We start from the raw sequence: 19,989 nt of genomic DNA on the forward strand, positions 1-19,989 counted from the left end.
TGAAGCACAGAAGTTGAAAAGAAAAATCCGCTCTTGAACCCGAGCAAACAGGTTGGTGCTTTCGCTTGGATATTGGTTGGAAGACGGTTAACTTTGAAAAGACGAGCCGTCGCGGGGCAGAAGGCAGCGGGCTCCGAGGGCCGGGCCTTCTGGGCGCACATGCCCGGCTGAGCGCACACGTGCAGACCACTAAGCTGCGGACCGACCCGCTCCCTGCAGCAGACAAAGGACCAGCCCAGGGACAAAGGGTCGCGGCGGCGCCTGCGCAGAGCGTCCCGGGGGCGTGGCCTCGCGCCTTGCTCCCGCCCCTGGCGCCGCGCGCCGACGTCACGGTGGCGTCACGGCGGAGTTGCCATGGCGGCGCTGACCGGCCTGGCGTCGGCGCTGGAGTCGTACAGGGGTCGGGACCGCCTGGTGAGGCTCGGGCGGAGCGCGGCTGTCCCGGATCAGGGCCGGAGCTCAGAGACTGGAGACCGAGGCCAGAACGGGGCGGGTCGCTCGGGATCCCCCGTCGCAGAGGCGCTCTCCAGGCTGGGCCCCGACCCTGTCCTCTAGCGGTGGACATATAGGTGGTCCCTGCTAACTCGTCATGGTGGGCTATTTTCAATACCAACCAAATCCGCACGTTTGGACATTGGGGATCCGACCAGACCACTGAAGGTGGTCACTGGGTTGTCCCAGGCAGTCTCGTATGAGGACTTAGGGTGTTGCAGCATCCGCTGTATGGCTGGACATTGAGGTTGCGACCAAATCCCCTCCAATTGGGCACTTAGGTGGTTCAGTTCACCCTGGCTGGACATTTCCAGGCCAACCAAATCTCTAGTTGAGCATTTAGGATCCGACTGGGCCGCTGTAGTTGGTCCTGGGTTGTCCCTGACAATCTCATAGGGGGATTTAGGATTTTTAGGGCTTTCCCATATGGCTGGAAGGCCCTTGAAGGCAGAGGCTCAGCATGTTGCTATATAAGTTTTTCTCTTATAGGTAGCCATTTAGGTTGTACCAGGAAATGTACCAGTGGTGGGCAGTTAGGTTCCATTCAAATCCCTTATGATTGGGCATTCAGGTTTTAATACATTCCCAAGCTGTACATTTAAAATGCAGAGTTTTGCTATTACACAGGGACTGAAAAGAAATTATAAGTGAAAATAATATATAAAACAACAGGAAAGAGCAATTTCTGGAAAGCAGCTGAAATAAAGATGTAAGGGTGGTGAAGCTGACCCGGTTCCCAGTGCCCCAAATCACACAATGAGTGGATTCCTTCTCACTGAAGTAATTCAAGCAGATTACCGTTTGGCTCACTGGGCTGAGGCCCAATCACTTCTCCACTCCGCAGCCCAGCTACAGACATTGGTCCAGCTGGGTAGAGACGAGTATATGCGTCCACCTCGTCGTCCTGCCTGCTAGGAAAAGGAGGACCCACGAGGTGCGAAATGGTTGCATTTTCTTGTTTCGGTCCCATCTGTCTCCAAAGGGTATGCCCCTCAGTGACACCAGCCAGCCCTCTCTTAGGGTCTCCACAGTGACTTTTGGACAGTGAGGTCACGTTTTTCCATGTGTCCTACCTGCAAGTATCTCTTTAAGCTTTCATCTTTTACTGGAAGTTTGTTGTTCTAGTCTGCCCAAGCCGCCCGACCCCCAACTTGATTCCATGGGACCCACGACCATGTGGGGGCCAATCTAGCTCAGCCCAGGAGCAGGGCCGTGCTGACTGCTTCTGGTTTCCCACAGATCCGAACGCTGGGGTACTGCTTCCAACTGGTTGGCGGGGTCCTGGTGGAACGAAGTCCAGCCAGCTCAGAAGTGGGGACGTGCCTGCTGACCCTGTCCTCCCAACTCAGCCATTGTAGGACCATCCTGCGACTCTTTGACGATGTGGCCATGTTTGTCTACACGAAGCAGTATGGCCTGGGGGCAGAGGTAACGGGGGGAGTGTGGGGCCTTAGACTCTGGGCCACTGGTGTTTTATGGACTTGTCTAAAGGCAGCGGTGTGGGCCTTTTCTTACTTTTAAAAATTTTGCTTGCTTTTGTGAGATGATCCGATGTTGTCATTTGAATTTAAATGAATAAGGCCTCATATGTGCATACATTCCGAAAGGCTGTATCATTAAAAAGTCTCCCTCCTTCCTGATCCCCTCACCACTGGTTTTCCTCCTCAGAGGCAACTACTGTCGTTAGCTTTCTGTGATTCCTTCATGAGGTGTCCCGTCCGTGTGCAGGCAAATCACCTTGTTTACGTAATGAGTCGTGTGCCTTGTACACGGTTCGGCACTTGCTTTCTTCTCTTACACAGCACAGCTTGGAGGTCGCTCCCTATCAGTCCAGACAGAGCTCCTCCCTTCTTTGCCGCTGCGTAGTACTCTGCCGGAGAGCTGGATGGTGATTTATTTAACTGATCCCCTGCCGATGGACACGTTGATTTTGCTGTTACAACAGGGGACATTTCCCCAGGGGATGGACTCAGAACCTGCCCTGGGCCAACCTGGCCAAATGAAGCCCCTCCCTGGGCTGCTCTGTCCCACCCCCCACATCCCCTCTCTGAGCCACTCCACGTTCGGATGCATCCACCCTCTGTCCACTTCAGCGCCTGTGGCCCAGTCACCTCAATCTCACGTGCTTTCTGGACTTTTCCTCCTGTTTTAATGCCTGTCTCCTATCCTCTTCTTCGATTAGGGTATGGTGCCCATGTGTCCCCGGAGGACCCCTTCCCGGACCAATTCTCTTCTTCGTCCCTAGACAAGGGGCAGGGGCCCTCTGCACCTTGTATATCCCTTGGCCAGAACAAGAACTCCTCTTGCTGAGTCCAGTGTTTAGGTGTCTGAGCCCCTGTGAGTGTCTCTTCCTCCCCAGTCTAGGTCCTCGGCCTCGCTGCTTGTCTGGAGACCCTGGTGGAAAGAGCACACTGGGGAGGAGGCGGGGAGGGCCCTGTTCTTGTGAGGACTGAAATACGCCAAACGCACCAGAAGGTCCCAGGCAGGATGGGGGAGCTCGAGTGGGGTTCAGAATCCAGAGGGAGGTTAGTAGGAAGGAAGGGGGCTCAGGAGGGGGTTCCTGGGAAGATGGAGAGGAGGGCGAGGGGTGTGGCAGGCATTGAGGATGAGAGGGCTGAAGGCAGGAAGTAAGGACAGGGGAGGGGGGCAGCTTGGAGGCCTCCAGGGGGCAGAGTGCTGAGGGGTGGGGCCCGGAAATGTGGCCCCGGCACCAGGCTCCTGCAGCCTCAACTGGCCCCGCCTCACTGGGTACAGGCCATGGTTCGAAACTTGGTCGAGGGCTTGGGTTCTGCTATTCGAAGGCCTGAGGCCTGTCCTTGTATGAGGAGGGCAGGTGGCAGCTTCCCCTAAGGACCTCAGTTTGCCTGTTTGCAGGGCTGGTGACCCCTTCTGGCTTGGGGAGGTGACCCAAGCCTTGCAGCCTAGTGTCCGCTTACTGTCGGCACTGAGCGTGTTAGGGTACCGCCCTGCCCTGTCAGGTCAGGGTGCGCTGCAGGGCTTCCACCCCCGCCTCCCCCCGGCAGCTCTCCTGGAGCCCTGTGCCAGGGAGTCTGGCCTGGAGACCCGGGCGCGGGGTGGGAAGGCCCTGATGCAGGGCATCCTGAGTTGTCCTACTTGGTAATCATCTGGTGCCAGGGCCTACACCAGACCTAGTGAGGCAGGATCCCTGGGGCTGGGGCCGGGGTTTTGAAGTGTCCCGGGAATCCCCTGTGCAGCTAGGTGGACACCTGCTCCAGGGGCGATGGTGACCACACTGCTGAGAAGCAGAAATCAGGCCTTTCCTCCCCTGCAGTGGCCATTCACGGGGGCCTGGACATTGCCCCGTGACTGCCATCTGGCTTGGTCTGGGTCTCTGAGGTGGGCCTGGTAGGTCTGAATCCAGGCCCACGCCCCCCTCTCTCCTGGCCCTGCAGGAGGAGGACATCTTTGTCCGCTGCGTGTCGGTCCTGGGCAACCTGGCCGACCAGCTCTACTATCCCTGTGAGCACATCGCCTGGGCTGCCGATGCCAGGATCCTCCGTGTGGACTCTGCCCGGTGGTGGACACTGAGCACAGCCTTCTGGGGCCTCTCCCTGCTCCTGGGCATTGCCAGGTACGTGGCCTTCACGCCCGCCAGTCCGTAAGGGGCACCTCCCTAAATCCACCCCCCCAGCTGCTGTAACAGACCCCCACAAACCCTGATCTTAGACAACACACACAGTCTCACAGCTCTGGAGGTCAGAAGCCCAGTGTGGATTCACTGTGCTCCTTGGGGAGGCTCCGGGGGAGACTCCATTCCTGCCTTTTCGGCTTCTAGAGACCACTGCCTGCCTTGGCTCGCTCTTGGTCCCTCCCTCCGTCTTCAGGTCACAGCGCGTTTCCTTGGGCACCTCTCCAACTCCGACCCTGCTGCCTCCCCGCCGTGAGGGCCCTGTGAGGGAACACACAGGGCCCGGGGTGAGGGCGTGGACATCTCTGGAGGGCATGGTTGTGCCCCCTGGACCCAGGAAGCAGCAAGTCCGGGCCCAGACAGAAGTAGCTGGTGGGACTGCCTTTCCCCGGGTCTCTGTGCGTGCGCGGTCGTCGGCAGACACTCCCAGAGAGAACAGCGAGGAGTGTCATGACTGGCTGTGTGCTTCTGAAACCCATACTGTTTCTAGAACTTTCAGATAATGGTTTCCTCCGGAACACTTCCCTCTCTGTAAATGTGCTGAGCGGGTTTGTTCCGAGCTCCGTGCCCAGAAAGCACAGGCGGGGCAGGCCTCTCAGATCCCCGAGGGAGGGGGCGGGGACCACGTCAGCTGCCACTTGTCTCGGGCCAGACACTGACGGTCAGCAGCCCTTGTTTCCCGGCTGACACTTGCCCTAATGATACTCTTATCATCGGTGGTCTGGAAGATGAACACACCCGGAGTGGAAGGTTCAAACCATCCACAGTCCAGCCCCACTCTCCATACTCTGGTGGTTCTTTCTGGCCTTTGATCTCACACCCTGCCGACACACCGGCGGTGGAGGGCCCTTGGTCTAGGCGTCCCCCTGTTGTGGGCCGGGTGCAGCTTGCCTCCTCTCTCCTGGCTTGGCCTTCCTTCCCTACCGCGGGCTGCGCTGTGGACGTTCCCGAGTCCGCAGCAACCTGGGGACTGGCTCACGGCCTCTCCTCAGAGTGCCCGGGACCTCTGGCCCCAAGAGGCTTCCCGTTCCTGTTTTAGAGCAGCCTTGCTTCCATTAATTTCTTTTTTAAAGATTTTTTTATTTTTAAGTCATCTCTACAATGTGGGGCTCGAACTCACAACCCCGAAACCAGGAGTGGCACGCTCCACTGACTGAGCCAGCCTGGCACCCCGGTTCCATTAATTTTTTATTTTATTTTTATTTATTTATTTTTTAAAAGATTTTATTTATTTGACAGAGAGAGACACAGCGAGAGGGACAAGCAGAGGGAGAGGGAGAAGCAGGCTTCCCGCTGAGCAGGGAGCCCGTTGCAGGACTCGATCCCAGGACTCTGGGATCATGACCCTGAGCTGAAGGCAGAGGCTTAACGACTGAGCCACCTCGGCGCCCCCATTAATTTTGTAAAACAGACTTTTATTTTTAGAGTTTCAGCTTCACAGCGCAGTTGAACCGAAAGTAAAGAGAGTTTCCACAGATCCCCACCCACCCCGCGGCCCCTCCATTATCAAACTCCCCCAGCAGTCGATGGATCCACGTCGACGAGTCAGGGGCACCCCAAGTCCGTGGTCTACATCAGGATCCGCTCTGCGTTGCGCGTCCTGAGGGCTTGGACAGATGTGTGATGAGACATTTCCACCGTTACGGTATCACAGAGGAGTGGCACTGCCCTCAAATCGTCTGTGCTCCGCCCATTCATTTTTAGAGCTGACACTTCTCCCATCATTCCTGTTTGGTGCGAGCGAGCGTGGGGGTCCCGACCAGGGGTCCGCAGGACCCCAAGGTGCCTGAGAATCACCAGGGAGGTTGCTGAAATGCAGATGTCCAGGTGCAAGAGGTTCGGATGCTGCTAGTCTGGGGACCCGGGCCCAGGAACTGGCGTTTTGCCCCAGTCTTCCAGGTGGCTCTGATGGAGACCCACTTACCTCACTACAGGTGCGGACTTGTGTCCCCTGTTCTCTGGGGACAGGTCACCTGGACAGGGACCCACGCCTGGCTCTGACATCAGAAGCACTAGATGCTTCCAGATCTTGTGTGGACAGTGCAGGCAAGTCAGGGTCCAAATTAGGAGTCCCCACGAGCTTCTGGGGCCCAGGGCGGCAGGAGGCACCCAGTGAGCTCAGCAAACTTCACAGGGGACCTGCGGCGATGGGGAGCTAACCCCTGTGCCCTCACCCTGCTTTTCTTGCCCCTTGCAGGTCCTTGAGGATGATCCTGATGCTGAGACGGAGGCTGAGGGGCCCCGCGGTGGCCTTCACCAGGTATGACCCTGGGTTTTGCCCGGAGAAAGGCCGACATCTTCCCCCAAGCTGGGGACCCTGGTGAGTCTTCGTAGCCGGGGAGGTGCTTTGAGCTGCCACCAGTTTTCAGCCTCCCCCCTGTGCGGGCCTGCGCGGGGGGCCTTACAGCAGCTCCAGGGGCTGGCCCAGATGGGGAAACTGAGGCTTGCTTGAGGACCTGTCGGCAGGAAGCGGCTGAGCCCTCATGGCTGCACCCCCAGCCCGGAGGATGATGACACAGAGTGGTTTCTTGAGGACTGTAGTCACTGTCACTGTTTCATCCTGAGAAGGGATGTGGGGCAACGCTGTGCCCGCTGAGCAGCTCCCCGTGCCCCCCAGCTCCTTGCCTGTCTCCAGGGCCCAGAGGACTGAGGTGTGGGTTTGAAACTTCCCACTGCCAGGCTGTGCCCTGTTCCTATGGTGGGCTCCCTCTGGGGGGTGTGACAGGGACTCAGCCCCACCACTTCTCACTCTGCTGTCACCTCTTCCTGCCTGTTGGGGTGAGCGTGGGTGTGCATGGGTCTTCCCCAGCATCTTCTCTTTGCTCCCACAGCCGGCTGCCCCGGACCAAGAGGAGGGCCATGGAGGCCCAGGTCCAGTCAGAGGTGCTGACCCTTCTGAGCAACGTGGCCGATCTGGCCAACGCCGTGCACTGGCTGCCTCCGGGCGTCCTGTGGGCCGGCCGCTTCCCCCCGTGGCTCGTGGGCCTCCTCGGTACCGTCTCCTCCCTCCTCAGTGTGTACCAGGCTGTCCGGGCCGGCGGCCACGCTGAGGCCCCCACCCCCTGATGTGGCCTGGGAGGTGTGGATGTGGCCGGAACCCCACTGGAGGGTCCCTTCCCACAAAGCAGTAATCACTCGGGTAGGGGCTGGGTCTGTAACTGAGCGAATCAATGCCAGGTGTAGGGAGGTGTAATTCAGAGAACGCACGGGGCCGCCTCGGACACAGGCCCATGGTGGGGCAGGATGTCGGTGGGGCTGAGGTCCCCCAGGGGCTGAGGCCAGGGCCTTTCCATCTAGGCCGGGGCTCTGTGGCCGAGGCTTCTCTCAGGGCCAGAGGAGGGGTCCCCAGGCCTCACATGCGGAGAAGGCTGCTGCGGGCCTCACAGCACCTCGCCTGGCCCGTGTCCTGCATTCAGATACAGGCGAGCCGGGAGCCAGGACGGCGTGCGCCATGCGGGCCTTAGGAAAGTCGAAATGGTGATCGATTAAATGGCGTGTTGGTGCCAGGCCCAGGTGCAAGAGTCTGTTTCTCAGTCACTGGCCCCCTGCCCCTCCCACCTGCAGGCCCCCTGGCTCACCCACCTGGTTTCCACAGCGGCAGCAGCAGCCCTGTGCATTTTCGGAGGGGGTGCAGGTGCCACCTGGAAACCACACCTCCCCAGCCTGCCTTCTGGAACGTGCTTGGCCCAGTAGGTCCTCTCCAACTTTGCGAGCACAGCCTGTTGGCCTTGAGCGGCCTTCAGCCAAGGGGAGCCGCTCTCCCATGCCTCGTCTCGGGCACAGGGGCCACGGATGCCGCCTCCCACCAGGCCACGCCTGTGTCTTGTCCCTCTGGGCAGCTCCAGGGTGCTTGCTGTGGCTGAAGCATTTCACACTCTGCCACGGCTTGGGCCCAGGGCCGGTCTGAGTGTTCTATGGGTTCCGAGCCAGGGCCAGGCCACGCAGGCTCCTGTCTCCCACCTCATGGGGATCATGGATGTGTCTGTTTTCCAGGCTGACACGTGAGAGGCCCTGTGTGTGTGTGGCCTCAGGCAGGCACCTGCAGATGGTGGCCAGCCCACGCCTGCCCCTCTTGACGTGTCCTCGGACCCTCCACTTCTGAGTCCTAGCCGGAAAGCAGAGGGGATCAGGTTTCATGTGACACCCCCCCCGTCTTGTCCTACAAGGAGGCTATGGGGTGGGAAGAGCTGGGGTGGAGGCCCCTCTGGGTTAACACGGGGTACAGAAGACCCTCCACCCGGCCCTGGCTGGAGCGCCCTGCCCTACCCATCCATCTGGATGAGAGGAGGGGGCCAGGCTGGGTTAGTGTCCCCCTCACCTCTTGCAGAGGGGGACGTGCTCACCTTGGCCCTTAGCAGAGGCCCCCTTCCTGGCACTCAGAGCAGTATGATTGTGGGGGAGCCATGAACACCCACACATGTAACCTGTCCGCTCACAGGTCCTCCAGCAGGCTGGTGTCCCCATGGGCCTAGGCAGAGCCAGATGCCAGGGCTGAGGCTGTGCTGGGACACAACGCTGGGCTATCGAGAAGCCCCACCTGTAGTGTGGCCGCACCCCCTGCCCCGTGCCCTTCCCCGGGGCTGGCAACTTCGGCCTCTTAGGTGGGGGCAAAGCCAGTCAGTTCCCGGGAGCGGGGCCTGAAAGGGTTTTCTCAGGACGCAAACTCAGCTCCTTCAGGGAGCAGGGAGGCAGATGGGCCTTGCGGATGGCCCAGGAGCCAGCAGGCCCTACTTTGGGCAATGGCTCCTTGTCCAGGAGGCTGACCTCCCAAGAGCACGGGAACAGGCCTAAATGGAAGGGGGCCGTGCCAGAGCAGGGAGGCCTTGGCCGCATCCCCACACTGCAGCCTCGTCTGGAGGGCTGCTTCTCCTGGGGGTCCCCGGCACCCCGCTGCCTCTGACTCCAACGTCTGGTTGCAGTCATTGTCTGGAGCTTCCTAAGGGGAGCGTGTGAGGGGAGCCCCGCTCGGTGAGGTGAGCACCCTTACGGCACTGACGTTTGGGACGATGATGCTACAAGAAACCCCGAACCCCCAAATGAACACTCCCGTCGGCTCATCTTCGACACTTTTATTGCTGGAATCAGGTCTTAAGTTCTAAGGCGGGTCTGAAGAGCCCGCGGTGAGGAAATGCTGCAATCATCATAAAAGTAATTGTCGGGTGGACTAAGATCATGGTCACAAAGAACAAAGACGTGCACGGGTTCCACAGAAATAAGAGGGTCTGCTCAACCACCAACCGTACAAGGAAAATCGGGCTCTCCCCAGGAGTGGCCTCGCCCGAACGAGACACGGACCGCCGCCAACACTGCCTCGAGGCGGGACGCCCCAGTTCCCGCCACACGGCCGCGCAGAGAGTCCCTGGACTTGTCATCGGCTGAGGAACTGTGGCGCCTCGGAGGGTCAGAGCAGAGCAGGCAGACAGGGGCGTGTGGCGGTGAAATCACCCAGCACGAGGGCCCCGGAATGCTCTCCTCACAATAGGACAGGAACTTAAGTCAACTTTGCTAAAGTGCTGAGACGTCTCGGTACGAAAACACAAACACTGATCACAGACATGGCACGGAGGAGCTCAGACGCGTCACAGGACCGAGGGAGGCGGGAGCAGGCAGAGCTTCTCCGAGGAGCGGGCTTGGAACACCATTCACTGTGCCCGGAGAGGTTCAGAACTGGTCAGCTGGGAGGGACCGGGCTCTGGGCTCAGTGGGGGAGCCTGGGGAGCAAAGGCTGGAGTGTCCCCACCCCCCGCCCTGCACCCAAGCTTGTGGAAGTGTGTGCATCTGACCCACTGGCCGGCCCCAGAGTGTTCCTGGACATGCAGCTCGGTCCCCAGCGTCCAGAGCTGTGCAGCGGGTGGGTGGCCCTTGTCCTCCAGAGGAGGTGACGTAAGCTAGCACAGCTCACTGGACACGAGGCACCTGGAGCCATCTGCCCATCTGAGGTCTGCAGGCCCTGTGTGACCCCTCCAGCATTTCACCCAGTGGGTGGCCCCACTGCTCCGTGCCTGGTACCAGCACCTGCCCGTCGGTGAGGGACACCCGCCCTTGGGGCCTTCCTCCCTGCAGCCACAGGAAAACCCGGCCATCTCACGGGGGCTGAGGACCGTCTGCGGACCCTCAGGAGCGTGCTGGCCCTGGCTAAAGCTCTTGATTGGGCTTCTCTGGACAGACGGAGCGCTCGGAGAACGGCTGGTGCCCTTGAACCCCACAGACACATGCTGCCGTGGTGAGGTGCCTTTAGAAAGCACCAAGTTTGGCAAAAGCAGGTTTTAAAAACCTCTGTCAAATTAAAATGAGTTATGGTCCGTCCCTTTCAGAACCTATGGAACCTGTCATCTGTGCCACTGGCCGTCCTCTTCATACGCCCCGCTCTGTGGCCTTCTGTCCCTGGGTGGCCTGTGTGCCACCCCATCTGAGCTCATGCCCTGGCCTTGAGGTTCACCACAAACACAGGTAAGTCTCTGCTTTGGAAGCGGATCCTGCTGACACCACCCAGCCCCTTCTGGGACCCTAATGACCTGTTCCGGCGTCTCCTGGTGGCTGTGGAGCCTGGCCCAGGGCCAGCACGTGCTTCTCAGACTGGAGTCTGACCTGTCATCAGGCATCTTGCAGAGCCACCACTGTTTGTCACTACCTTGGAAAAACGGCGTGGAGTCGACGTCTCCCTACCCAAAAGGGGTGCTACGACCGGACACAGCCTCCTCAGGTTAGCTCTGGTTCAACCTTTGATTAAAAACTTTCCTTTCTGTGTTAAAAAAAAGAGGTTTAGAAAGTTACCCAGGCACCACTGCTAATCCTACAGAAAGAGCCTCGAGATGACGGGCCAGCCCTGGCCCTGGCCCTGGCCCTGGCCCCAGCCAGGCGGCCGTTGGTGGTGGTTTGTTCGGGACGAGGAGAGGGACGACTGGGCTGTTCCCCAGAGAGCAGGACAGGGAGGGGTCTGCACCTCGAGCCACACGCTCTAGAAGAAGATGACGTCTTCCTTGCTGCCGTCTTCCTTGTCGAGTGGTGTGGTGGGCAGTGGCAAGGGGGAGGGGGGCACGGAGGCGCCCCCGGGCTTGAGGGGGAAGCCCTCAGGGGGGACGTCGGCCGGGGCTGAGCAGCAGGGGTCTGGAAGGGAGGGAGAGAGGTGGTTGTCAGCAGCCGCCAGGCCCCGCGGTGGCCCTGCTGTCCCGGGGGGCGGGGGCTGAGCTCACCTGCGGGGGGCACGGAGCTGTGGCCGCTGAGCAGGACGGGGCTCAGTGAACGGCGGTTCCGCGCGGTGTTCTCGTCCTTGCCCATGAGCTTGCTCAGGAGCAGCGGCTGCTTCAGGTCGAAGGAGGCTAAGGGAGGGAAGGCACAGCCTGGGGTGTTTGGCCTCGCTCCGGGCAGATGAGCAGCGCCCCCCCCCTTTTGGCTAGGGACACACCCACTCAGCCGTTAAGCCCCAGACAGGGACACCTGACCAGAGAGCCCTTGGAATAATTCAACCTCGGGACGAGAGAGTGACCCTGGGACACAGGCCCTGTTCCTCGGGGAGCATCCCAGGGCTGGCTCCCCTTGGCCCGAGCCCGCATGCTGGCAGCCCCCGCGCTTTCCTCTACTGGGGGACTCTCACTGCAGGGTGCTCTACGCAAGGGCCTCAGTGGCCCCTCAGGGGGATGAGGACCCGGTAGAGACCCAGGCACGAGAATCGTCCCTGGGCGGGGGCTCGGTGGGGAGCGTTAGCACTGGCTGCCTCGATGTCCCTAAGGGACCCACGCTCTTCTTTCTGAACTGCCAAGATGTTATCTCGTCCCCGATCCCTGTTTGAGGACCGAGATGGGAAAAAGCCATGGGTCTGATGTTTTAATTTTCTTTCTTGGGATGAGACCTCCACATGGGGAGAGGACCAGCTTTGGCCATGTAGCCAGGCATCGCCAGCTGTGCCTTCCAGGTTCCTTCTGTTGCCCCCTCCAGAGGATGGCCCTGGGTCCCGTTTTGGTTTGCTCACAGGAAGCCGCTCTGGTTTCACAAACTGCCCAGAGCTGGACCAGCGAGTCCAGCACCCTAGGGGCCGGGGAGGCGCCCAACACCCCGCACCTCCGGGTGGGGCGGAGGGCCCGCCAGTGCACGGCCGGCCCGGCCCAGCTCCGCCCCCTCACCCGGGCTCACCTGAGCTGTCCCAGCGCTGGGAGCCCCTGCTCTTGCCGCCCTTGTCCTTGCCGCCTTTGGTGGCGGCAGCCAGCTTGGTGGGGATCTGCTGCTGCACGGCCGCCTGCCTCTGGATCTGGTTGGTGGTGCTCAGCAGCTGGATGGGGACGTCGCTCTTGGCCGGCCGGCTCTCGGCCGGGGCGCTGTCCCGGCGAGCCACGTCGGGGCGCTCTGTGAATTCGGCCCCGGCCAGCAGCGTGCTCGCCCGGGCTCCTGGCACTTTGGCGAGGGCAGCGGGCCCTTCCAGGCCATCCCCGTTGAAGCTGGGAGTGTGGCTTGGGGGCTGGGCCTGTCCGAGCAACAGAGGACGGATCCCAGAGCTGTCGTTCCTGCCGGAGGCCGCCCCTGCACCGGCCCCGCCGCTGGCCTCCGTCTGCTAGGTGCACCCCCCCCCCCTGGGTCCACCCAGCCCCACTCTAAGCCGGGAGGGTCCGTCTGGGGACAGGGCCGGCGCTGGGCCCACGGAGTCGCCCTCAATCGCAGAAGCGCACACCCGCGGTGACACTCGGTCACGCGCACGGCCCGCACGGCGTCGAGCCCTCACCTCCGCCGGCGGGTCGGGCGGCAGCGCCCCGGGCACCGTGTTCTGCTTCTTGAGGCGCCGCTGCTGCTCCAGCTGCTCCCGCTCCCGCTCCACGGCGCGCTGCGCCTCCCGCAGCCGCTCCAGGTCGTGCTGGTAGGCCCGCCGCTGCTGCTCCAGCTTCTCGCGCTCCTGGCTCAGCTGCTCCTGCAGCTGCAGCTGCTCATCCTCGCGCCGCCGCAGCCGGGCCGCCGCCAGGTCCAGCTCCTGCTGCTGGCGCTCCCGCTCGCGCTCCCAGCGCTGCTGCTCCAGCCGCAGGCGGCCCTGCTGCTTCTGCACGCCGGCCAGCTCCTCCCGCTGCTTCTCGAAATTGCGCTGGCGCTCCTGCTCCAGCAGCACGTTCCCGCGCGTGGACTGCAGGCGCAGCTGCTTCTCGCGCTCCTGGATGGCGGCCCGCTGCATCTCCACGCAGCTGTCCTGCTGGGCGATGACTGCCTGCAGGGGCGCGGCGGGCAGGGGCTGATTTTAGGACGAGGCTTGCCCTTCGCCAGAGCCCGACCTCAAGCAGGGGAAGGAAAAGGGCAAGGTCGCGCCCCCGGGGAGCCACCGTACCTGGAGGCTGAGGAGCAGCTGGGACAGGGTCTGGACCCGCTGGACAAGCTGCGGAGAGGGAGAGAGAGACGCTGGCCCCCTGCGCAATGCGCTGTGGGGTGTGCACGCCTGCCCCTGGGGAGACCGACGAGCCCCGAGCCTACCTCCAACTCCAGGACTGCGGGCAGACGGGGGCCAGACTCCGCACCCGGCCCGGCGACCTGTGGCGAGAACGGCGTCAAACACAAGGAGCTAAGGACCTGCTTATTACCGACCAGACCCCTGCCCCCCAGCCCTGCCTGGTCAGTTGACTTGTGCGAGTCTCGGTGCCTGGAAAATGAGGGCACAGGGCGGCCTTCCTGGAGGCGGGTGGGCTCACTGTGGGGAGGCTCGGAGGTCAGGCACGCCCGGCCACAGCTCTCAGAGGTGAAGCTTGTGCGTGGGTGCAGGGAAGCCAGCGGGCAGCAGAGCTGAGCCTGACCCGCAGCCTGACCCCGCTCTGGCCCCCACGCCTGGTAAGGGTGGGCCTCCAGAGTCGCAGGGGAGGGAGCAGCCAGGCCCTTCAGCAGCCGCGGGCGTGAGGACACACGCGCAGACTCACAACTCACGGTCCCCCCATCGCCCCTTGCCTGCTGATGCGGCCACAGCTCCCGCCCTGGGCACCTAGTACCATTCCCGGGAGGCGCGGGAGGGAACGTGGGGGTTCGCCTGCCCGCAGGTTCATCTGGGCTGAGATTCTTTCCTGGTACAACGTGAACGGCGCTGGTTGCTAGGCGTCCTGAGATGGCAAAACTAGAAAACCCCAGACATAGAGCTGCTCATGCTTGTGAATTCGAACTAAAAGGGCTTGGCCTGACTCTGCACTTGGCTCAGGAACATCCTAAGGAAGCAACGTACGGCAGGTGGGGCCCCCTCAGAGGCCCCCGGGGCGCTGCAGGGCTTCGAGTCCAGGCTGCTCACTGGGCCTTGCCAGTCTCGGGGGCTGGGGTCGCTGCTGCAGGCCTTCTTCAAGCTGCCGTCTGGAAAGCCCAATGCAGGCGTGTGAGGATGCTGCAGGTCCCACAGGGGTCCGGACCAGGCCCCCGCCCCCCAGACCCAGGTAGGAAATTGTAGCCGGACCGCCATGGCAGCATCTGAGACACAGAGACCGGCAGGAGAGGGAGGGGCTGGCCCATGTGCTGCTGTCAGAGTCTGACCAACAACACCCTGAAGGTTCCAGAACCTGACCAGAGGGTTCATACTCGGGGGGAAGCAGCAGCGGCGATGCCCAGCAGCAAATGCCTCGGCTCTGCCACTGGGAACATTCCAAGAACCCGCACAGCCTCTTGTTGCTGCTGGAGGGGCCCCGCGAAGCCCCAGGCAGACGCAGCACCACTCACTCTTGCCGGGGCTGCTCACGGCGTCATAGCCCCCGAAGGTCTCTGCCCTGCGGGGCAGGCCCGCGGAGCCTCCCCCGTCTTCCGCCTGGCCGTTGGCGCTGCCCAGCTGCCTGCAGATCAGGGTCTGGATGTCCTCGACTGTGGAAGGAGGCGGGAGGAACCGAGTCATGCCGTGCGCCGTGCTGTGTGTGTCAGCGTGGCGGGGCCTGGGGACTCGGGTCCGAGAAGCCTGCAGGGCGCTGGTCATGGTCTTCTAACCCCCGACACGGGACTTCAGCCCCCGTGACCTGTGCACTCGCCAACTTCAGGTACTACAACCAGACATGCCAATCCGTGTCTGCAGGAGAGGCTGGACCACGGGGCAGCGTGTGGGAGAGGCTGGGGATGCGCTGGGCCGGGTGGAGAACATGGGTGTGTGTTTGTGTGTCGACCGTCATACACACGGTCTGAGGCCACCGGAGAGTGGCCTCTGGGGGCAGGTCAGGTCACACAAAACGCTCTAGGACAAACAGGCTTTGGCCAAGTGAGGAGGTGGGGAGAAGAACATTCCAGGCTGAGGAACAGGATACGAGAGGGTTCTCAGGGGGCCAAGAACAATGGCCACTGAAGAAATGTGAGGAAGCAGGAGGTCAGTGTGGCTGGTGGAAACGAGACTGAGCAGATGCAGAGTCCACAAGGGACCCCTCTGGTCTCTGTTCCCCTCACTCTGAAGGAAAGGTCTAGAGGGCAGCAGCTGTCTCTCTTGTTTGCCACTGAACAAGCAGGGCCAGCTGTCCTGCTGGACCCAATGAGCCCTGGCTGCCTGGCCGGACACACGCTGGGCCTCGTGTGGGGCTGGCTCAGCAGCTAGCTGTGTGGGGGCCGCGAGGGGCTCGGGCAAGGCCCCTGGCTGCGCCCCAGAAGCTGGCAGGCCGCGAACTAGCCAGCGCCCTCCTGTGGCCGCTATGCTCAGTAGCCTCTTTCTGCCTAGATGGGGGCAGCCCTCCCGGGAGGCCTGCTGGCTCCTGGAGCCCTCTGAAGTGACCCACCACATGTGGGTGTGCAACGATTTCTGGGGACATCATCAGGGACCCACTTCTCAGAAAGGAGAACCTCCTGAGTGGGGGGAACCCGCCCACTTCCAATCCCAGGGGCCTAGTGTGGTGCTGACTTGCATGGAGCAGGTACCCGGGAGAAGGTGCTGGAAGTCTGCCAGGGTTGTCTGCGGACCTTCTGGCTCTAGCCGACGCCAGGAGGTGAGGGGTGTCGGCGCTGCTCCCAGCAGCACGCCTGGACCCCCCACCCCCACCGAGGACCCCCAGGCGTGGCGCCTTACTCTCACTCATGGCCGACTTGAGGATCAGCTCCCCCTGCACGGTCTCGGAGGGATCCCCTCCTCGGAAGAGGAGTCGCGACTGAGCGACGTCTTCCAGCCCGCTCATCTCCGCCATCTCCAGGTAGATCTGCTGCTTCTCGCCAAGGCTCTGCGCGATCTGCTGGTCTTTCAGGTTCAATCGTTCTGCAGAGCAACAAGAGGCAGGGGTTGGTTGGCCTTCCTGGGCCCTTTTCCCCGGGAACCGGCTTCCACCCGCAGCCCACCCTGAGTCCAACATCCCTCGGGGCAGGTGAGGGCACAGCCCTGTCTTCTGATCCTCGCCCCGATTACAGAAACCAAACACCGTGGGGTGAGCGCAAGGACCAGAACGGGCTGATTCATTAGTGTGGGCCTAAGCGAGACTCTTACGATATTTCGTTTTCTTCTCCTGACACGACTCCTTCAGGCATTTAGGCCAAACTCCTTAAGGTCTCTGGGTTCTATGCTTTTGTTGTTGTTGCTGTGACAGCAACTTTCTCACTGGTGGCTGCCCGTGTGCACACGGCACATTCAGCTGGACTACTGGGCGCCCTCACAGGTTCCAATACTTTTCTAGTTGATTCTATTAGATTTTCCAGGCAAATAATCATGTCACATGCAAAACACAATTCTGTCCCTTCCCTTCCGGTCATGGTCTTACTTCCGTTTCTCAAACCCTTGTCACCCTGGAGGAACGTGCAGGGTGCAGGAAGTATGGCGGGAAGGGCTGGCCTGGCCTGGCTCCTGATTTTGGTGAGCGTCCCTGATGGACCAGCTTTTGATCCAAGATGGGAAACACTATCTCCAGAGAGAAAGTATCTATTCCTAATGCTGGAAGCATCCTGTCAGGAATGAGTGAGGAAGCCATACTACTGGAGAACCGTGCCATCCGCAGAGACGTGTCTATGCAGGACATGTGTTTTACTACCACCCGGCAGAAACAGAGTCTGAATGAACACTGGATTAGCATGGTGCTTCCAGGGTCAGTGGGGTGTGCCCCCACCCCCTTTCTTTTGGACATTTCTGCTAACGAGTAACCCCAAACATACACCTCTCCCCACAAAGACATAGAAAATACATACGACCTAATTTTATGTCCTTATGGCCTAAGTGCTCCCTGATTTAAAAATAAATGACTCAGTCAGTGAAGGGGATGAGGGAGGTCGACTGAGACCACAAAGTCCCCGGTATTGTTCTTGGCAACGACCTCACCGAAATCTCACAGGCATCTGTTAAACCCGGGGAGGGGAACGGATAGGCCCATGGGGTGCATCTGACACTGGAACAGTATTCAGCCTTAAGAAGGAAGGAAACCGACACACACTACAATGTGGCTGAACCTTGAACCATCCCGCCCGGCGAAGTCAGCCAGACACAAAAGGAGAAACACTGCAAGACTCCATTTACACAAGGTCCCCAGAACAGGCAAATTCACAGAAACAGAAAGTAGAACAGAGGTTACCAGGGGGTGAGGCAGGAAGGAACAGGAGTGACAGGTGACGGGGACGGGTTTCTTTCTGGAGTGATGAAAATGATCTAAAATTGTGATCTAAAGTTGCACCATCTTGTGATAGAGACTACAAGCCACCGAATGGCGCACTTTAAATGGCTGAATTGTATCGTGTCTGAGTTATAGCTAAATAAAGTAGTTAAAACAGATTAAAACAGGGAGGAAGAAGCTGAGATCCGCAGCCACAAAGCCAGGGCTGGTCTGGGTCTGCCAGGCTCTAGAAGGAGACTGTGGGGTCCTGTGCTATTCCAAGTCCTCTTGGGGTTTTTACGTATGTGACCTGGGACACCCACAGCAAGCTCTTTGCTGCACAGGGTCCGAGGCAGGGGGCAGGGCATATGGCAAAGCTAGAATGTCTGGAAATGGCTCAGGGACCCCAAGCGCCACTATCTCATGACAAAGCCTCACCACAAAGGCCCCGTAGAGCTGCGGGATGAGACACGGCCCACAGCAAAACGCCTGGTTGCTCGGGTGCAGATTTGCTCCAGGGCCAATCCCAGTGGGACAGAACAGAAATGCCACTGGCGGTCCCAGGGCCTTCTCACCACACGGGGGGACATGTTGTGGGCACGGAGGTCCAGACTGACTCCCCTTACCTTGGAAGTCCCTCAGCCTCAGGGTGCGGGCCTCGAACACCTTCTTCTCCTCCTCAGCCTCGCTGAAGGGCCCCTCCTCCTCGTCCGGACAGCTGCAGGGACAGGGGGCAGGTGGGCAACAATGCTTCATGGGCAGGCTGGCCTCAGCGATGGGCACTGAGCTCTGTCGGCAGGACCAGCTGCTCAGAGTGTCTTGTCCTGTGGGTGACTGGGCTTGCTAACGGGGCGGGAGAAGCATGAGGGGGAAGAGGAAGGCGGCCATTGGCACTGATCCTGTCTCCAAGCGTCCACACGTCACCGGCCACAGGTTCCATGCCTGGTCACCATGTGGGGGAGGAGACTGAGGACAGCTCATGTCCTGGGGACCTGCAGAGCTGAAACTGAGTATTGAGGGAGCTTTGAGCAGGTTCAGGAAGCTTCCAGGCATAAAAAGAGGGAGCAGCAGCAGGCTGCCTGGGCCTGAGGCCCAGACCACTTTCCCCAGTCAGGTGGACCAGGAGCCAAGCATCATGCAGAGCCACTGGGCTGGGGTCCCCAGGGGTCCTGTGGCCTAAGGAAGAAGGACAGGATGCCACAGCCTCCTCAGGTCTGGCCCCTGGGTCAGGTGTCACTCACTGCATCCCACCAGTACAGCGGGGTAGGACAGCCTGGCCCCACACCCACTGGCCAGCAACATCTGGGCCTTTTTAGCATCTGACCAGCTGAGCTGTTGCCGGAAGGAGCCAGAATGGGGCCACGTGTCCCCTCTAGATGAGGGGGATGGAAAAAGCACCAAGGCGGAATGAGAGAGAAGAACAGCAGAGCGGTCTCCTACCTACCCGAGACCTCCAGCACTCTCTTGGGTATCTCAAGGTCACAGCTGCTCTGCCCACTGTCAAAGCCAAGGGCAAAACAGCTGGGGGGAGGGAACGCACACACGGGCCCTTCTCACCTCTCAACGGCCCTTCTGATGTGGGCCATCCACGTGTTCCTCTCCTCTTTGGAGCTGGTGTAAATTTCGTACATCTCGGGCCCTCGCAGGGAGGCGCTGATCAGAAACATGGCTTTCTCCTCGTTGGCCACTTCCCTCACAATGAGCTTTTGTAACGAGATGACCGGGCGCTTTGAGTCCTGTGTGGGTGGAAGGCAGGGGGAGGACCCCTTTCACCCTGCTGCATCTGAACAGCTGTGGAACCCAGAGTCTGAGGGGAAGGGGGTGGGGGGGATGTGCCCCCTTTGTTCTCAAATAATTCAGAGCAGGGATACCTGCCATCTAGGGGGAAAAGACCCTTTTGTGATTAGAGCTGAGCCTTTACAGAGGTGATTAAGGTAAAACGAAGTCATTAGGATGGGTACAGTCCAGTACGACTGGGGTCCTACCCGGGAGAGGAGGCAGGACAGACAGTCAGCTGGAGCCCCTGAGCCCTGAGACAGGAAGAGCCACAGAAACGTAAAGGCTAAGACTGGACAGGATGCTAGCGTGACCCCCTGAAAAGCTTCCCCAGGTAACCAGACGGGACCCTGGGGTCTCGGAAAATTCTACTCCTACCTTGCTGGAACTTTCTGGCCTGGGAGACCTGGGACAGTGGGTTAACATACAGCTGCCTTCTGTGAAGACAGCTTTCCAGCAGGGCCCCTAAGGTCCCTAAGGCGGGCAGGGCCTCTTGTATGAAGAGACAGGACACCTACCACAGAGGCAAAGACATATTTTTGATCCTTTTCTTGTAGCAGCAAAAGCACGTCAGTCAGCAGGACAGCAAGGACATCTAAG

General features: G+C 60.4%; 2 protein-coding genes across 9 annotated transcripts in view; one reads left to right on the plus strand and one right to left on the minus strand.

Moving 5' to 3' along the window:
* Positions 1-339: 339 nt before the first annotated feature.
* On the plus strand, positions 340-9,882 carry PEX11G (peroxisomal biogenesis factor 11 gamma). 5 transcript variants are annotated; one of them, XM_034657711.1, is made up of 6 exons: positions 431-592; positions 1,337-1,426; positions 1,732-1,920; positions 3,906-4,084; positions 6,339-6,461; positions 6,973-9,882. In XM_034657711.1, the coding sequence occupies exons 1-6, from the start codon at positions 590-592 to the stop codon at positions 7,205-7,207; spliced, it is 819 nt and encodes a 272-aa protein (XP_034513602.1). In that variant the 5' UTR covers positions 431-589; the 3' UTR covers positions 7,208-9,882. The 5 variants fall into 5 exon arrangements, with proteins under 5 accessions (XP_019658058.2, XP_002921941.2, XP_034513602.1 ...); XM_034657712.1 differs by having other exon boundaries at positions 6,339-6,401; XM_019802499.2 differs by lacking the exons at positions 431-592; positions 1,337-1,426 and adding an exon at positions 340-414.
* The window catches only part of ARHGEF18 (Rho/Rac guanine nucleotide exchange factor 18), an 81,542-nt gene continuing 70,748 nt past the window's right edge, over positions 9,196-19,989 (minus strand). For all 4 annotated transcript variants that reach the window (XM_034657709.1, XM_034657707.1, XM_034657708.1 and 1 more), the window contains 12 exons: positions 19,908-19,984; positions 19,171-19,349; positions 18,240-18,331; positions 16,116-16,298; positions 14,801-14,938; positions 14,319-14,440; positions 13,586-13,642; positions 13,443-13,490; positions 12,855-13,325; positions 12,272-12,599; positions 11,335-11,460; positions 9,196-11,248 (listed from right to left, as the gene is read on the minus strand). In XM_034657709.1, the coding sequence (XP_034513600.1) occupies positions 11,100-11,248; positions 11,335-11,460; positions 12,272-12,599; positions 12,855-13,325; positions 13,443-13,490; positions 13,586-13,642; positions 14,319-14,440; positions 14,801-14,938; positions 16,116-16,298; positions 18,240-18,331; positions 19,171-19,349; positions 19,908-19,984 (1,970 nt within the window). In that variant the 3' untranslated portion in view covers positions 9,196-11,099. The remainder of the gene's footprint in view (positions 11,249-11,334; positions 11,461-12,271; positions 12,600-12,854; positions 13,326-13,442; positions 13,491-13,585; positions 13,643-14,318; positions 14,441-14,800; positions 14,939-16,115; positions 16,299-18,239; positions 18,332-19,170; positions 19,350-19,907; positions 19,985-19,989) is intronic.

The sequence above is a fragment of the Ailuropoda melanoleuca genome, chromosome 4, assembly GCF_002007445.2.
Source record: "Ailuropoda melanoleuca isolate Jingjing chromosome 4, ASM200744v2, whole genome shotgun sequence".
Taxonomy (NCBI): domain Eukaryota; kingdom Metazoa; phylum Chordata; class Mammalia; order Carnivora; family Ursidae; genus Ailuropoda; species Ailuropoda melanoleuca.

Bases quoted from the DNA above. Each gene is read 5' to 3' on its own strand.
- PEX11G (XM_034657711.1), top strand. The intron at 1,427-1,731 runs GTGCGAAATGGT...GGTTTCCCACAG, and splicing joins GGAAAAGGAGGACCCACGAG to ATCCGAACGCTGGGGTACTG. The intron at 6,462-6,972 runs GTGAGTCTTCGT...TTGCTCCCACAG, and splicing joins CCCCCAAGCTGGGGACCCTG to CCGGCTGCCCCGGACCAAGA.